Source organism: Fulmarus glacialis, unplaced genomic scaffold (assembly GCF_000690835.1).
Source record: "Fulmarus glacialis isolate BGI_N327 unplaced genomic scaffold, ASM69083v1 scaffold42166, whole genome shotgun sequence".
Classification (NCBI taxonomy): domain Eukaryota; kingdom Metazoa; phylum Chordata; class Aves; order Procellariiformes; family Procellariidae; genus Fulmarus; species Fulmarus glacialis.
This window is the reverse complement of record NW_009216996.1, coordinates 12,980-16,187: the sequence shown is the minus strand read 5'-3', so window position 1 is coordinate 16,187 and position 3,208 is coordinate 12,980. Positions and strand designations below refer to the sequence as shown.

The following is a 3,208-nucleotide window of genomic DNA, read 5'->3' as shown; positions in this document are numbered from 1 at the left end:
TAGTTCCCAGAGTCCTCCTTTCTACCCTTTTTGAAAATGGGTGCAATGTTTCCCTTTTTCCAGGGACTTCACCTAATTCACCTAACTTGAATTACTGCCATGTAAAATCAGCATTGTAGCGTATGAGTAAACCCATGCATAACCTGGATTAGGAACTGTCTTGCTGGCAGATCTCAGAACACACTTGTCAAAAAAAACCACTGAAGAGAGTGTTTCGAGATGGCTTTTTGGGGATCAGTATTAAGCCCAAGGAGTTCGACATCTTCATCAGTCATCTGGCAATAAAGTCAAAGTAAGCGTGATAAAATTTTGCAGATGAAACAAAAACTGGTGAAGTGTTAACTCATGCTGAGGTCAGGGCAGTCATAGAAAGTAAAGCAATTGGATTGCTTGACAAAGACTGGTTCCTCCTAACAGTGTGCTTAAACTGTGCATAGTTCAGTGCAAGATCCTGTATCAGCCTTACTCAAGTAGTGTGGGGATGTAAGTCCTGGGAAGGTAAGGATTTTGAAAAGGCCTTGGGATTACAGCAGATAATCCACTCAGTATGAGCATCTCAGTTTATAGCCACAGAGGGAAGGACTAATTAAGTTATTGCAAGAACAAGCAGAGGAACAGGGAGTTAAAGTTTGGGGGCTAGGGAGCAAAAGAGCTACCTAGAATGTTGCACAGATATGAAGGATGTTCATCCGATGTCCACTTTATTTTCAATGTTGAAGAAAAATTGGAAGTATGCTGAAAAAAGACAGAAAAATTACATTTGGGCTTGAAAAATGCATGTACTGAGGCACTCGCAGAGCACCTTGTCTGAGGTTATCAGAAAGAAAACCAGGAAGATGACTTTATTAATAAATATGTCCTTGTGGACAAGACACCAAGTGCTAACAGCCATTTGGCTGTTTAATCTAGAAGGGGAAGGTGGGATGAGAACAGCTGCTTGAATTCTGAAGTTGCATTACCTTGAAAATAGAAGCACCTGTGCTTCAAGATCTTTTAGAGAAATTCTCAGAAGAGGTAGCAGAGCCCCTGTCTCTTACTCTTTTCAAATCCAGAGGGGTGGCAGCTTGAAAGCTTGCCTTCCTGAGAAGAACTGGACCCAGTACACTGGAAGCAAAGTGAAATTGCTCAAGAATCTGTGCTCCAGGAGCTTGAGACATAATCTGGCAGACTGACTGTGAGTCACTGACAGTGGCAGCAAGCACAGGTCTGAGCAGAGGCAGACAGACTATTGTGAAAGGTGGAGGAGGCAGGAGGTGGTGGCAGTGCGAAGCAGGTGCTCACTGCCCTCTGTGTGCCTCTACCTCCATGAGCTGTCTCTGTCTCCTGCAGCGAACCAGCCCGGAAGGTGGGATCCACCTCAACTGCCATTACTGCCACAATCTTTTCAGCGGGAAGCCGGAGATCCTAGACTGGCAGGTGAGGACTTTCCCCAGGGAGATGTTGAGGTGGAGGCCAACCCTGGTGAGGACCGCAGGGCTCCTTCCTCTTCCTGCTCAAAGCAGAGCTCCTTCTATGCCAGTGCTCTGAATCCCTTAGCTGCAGAGACGTGCCTGCAGACCGTGCACTGAGTGCTGTGTTCCTGATGTTCAGCTGGATGTCAGAAGGGCAGGAGGAGACCACTTCTGCCAAACCCCGTGCCAGGAGAGCTGGGGACTTGGCTCAGCCCTGTAGTCTTGCTCTTACTTCCCCAAGAAGTGTGGGGACTTCCTGCCATCCTAGCTGACCCGGTGGTGGTCTCTTTGGCAGGACAAGGTGTATCAGTTCTGCTGCAAGGACTGCTGCGAGGACTTCAAGCGGCTGCGCGGGGTGGTGTCTCAGTGTGAGCACTGCAAGCAGGAGAAGCTGCTGCATGAGAAGATCCGCTTCTCTGGAGTGGAGAAGAACTTCTGCAGCGAAGGTACTTGGGGAAGGCACGGGAGAGGCAGAGCCCCCATGCCAGCCCATGCTGGGGGAGGAGAAGAGAGCATGGAGAGGAACAGAGGGGAGACTGTCTTAGCCAGGCCCTGGGGTGAGAGCCTTGCCATGCAGTGAAGGGAGGACTGTCGTGGGGATGGCTTGCTGTCCGGCCAGGCCCTAGGGCAAGATCTTTACCGTTCATTGTGTCCTTGGGGAGGGCTTTCTCACAGCTTTTCTCTCTCTGGGGGCTGGGGAGACAGCAGGTGGCAGCTCCGCTCCTCCTGTCATCATGCACTTCTACGCTCTTGCGTCTGGGCTGGCCTGACCTGGCCTTGCCCTGCCTGCTGGGTTCCTGCACACAGGAGGTTGGAGTCAGACTCTTCCTAGAAGCATGGAGGTGAGAGATGGCAAGTCCCCATGAGGTCCCATCTTATCCCAGCCCTAGGGGCCAGTGCTGGATTGTTCCCTACAGTGTGTTGCGTGTGCTCTGTTGTCTCCGCAGACCTGGATTCTGGTCATGTTGGGTCAGGGAGGCCCCCAGTTCATCCTGGGAAGGTTTCACTCCTATTGTTTCTCCGCAGGGTGTGTGCTTCTTTACAAACAGGATTTCACCAAGAACCTGGGCCTGTGCTGCATCACCTGCACCTACTGTTCTCAGACCTGCCAGCGGGCGGTCACCGAGCAGCTGGAGGGCAGCACCTGGGACTTCTGTAGTGAAGACTGCAAAAGCAAATACTTGCTCTGGTACTTCAAGGTCAGTATTGGCACTGGCAGCTTGTGCTAAGTGCTGTGGTGGGCACGGCACCCAGATAAGTGGGCATTGCACTGAGGAAGTTCGCACTGCTGGAGTCTGGCTGGCACTGCTGCGGAGAACCTGGCACTGCTGGAGTCCTGCCTAGCAATGACGGGACACTGCTACGGGGAAGCTCACGTAGCTGGAGTCCCCAGCTGATCCTGCCAGAGCATTGCACTGAGGAAGCTCACAGTGCTGGATCCGCGGCTAGTGCTGCTGTGAGAAGTTCGCACCGCTGGAGTCCCCGGCTGGCACTGGCAGGGCACTGCTGTGGGGAAGCTCACAGCACCTTGCTATGTGCACCTTTCACTGGAGAGTTGTGTTGCACTCGGAGGGGGTGTGGTTAGTTACTCGTTGTTTCTCTCCTGCTGATGTGGGCTTTAGGCAGCTCGGTGCCATGCCTGCAAGCGTCAGGGGAAGCTGCTGGAAACCATCCACTGGCGGGGGCAAATCAAACACTTCTGCAACCAGCAGTGTCTGCTGCGATTTTACAATCAACAGAACCAGCCCAACCTGGAC

General features: G+C 52.0%; 1 protein-coding gene across 1 annotated transcript in view; it reads left to right on the top strand.

Moving 5' to 3' along the window:
- Positions 1-1,329: 1,329 nt before the first annotated feature.
- LOC104078033 (zinc finger MYM-type protein 3-like) overlaps positions 1,330-3,208 on the top strand; it is a gene marked incomplete at its 5' end in the record, with an annotated part of 12,501 nt that continues 10,622 nt past the window's right edge. The window contains 4 exon segments of the mRNA XM_009579502.1: positions 1,330-1,416; positions 1,747-1,897; positions 2,478-2,650; positions 3,074-3,208. The exon segment at positions 3,074-3,208 is cut by the window's right edge and continues 18 nt beyond it. Of these exon segments, the coding sequence (XP_009577797.1) occupies positions 1,330-1,416; positions 1,747-1,897; positions 2,478-2,650; positions 3,074-3,208 (546 nt within the window).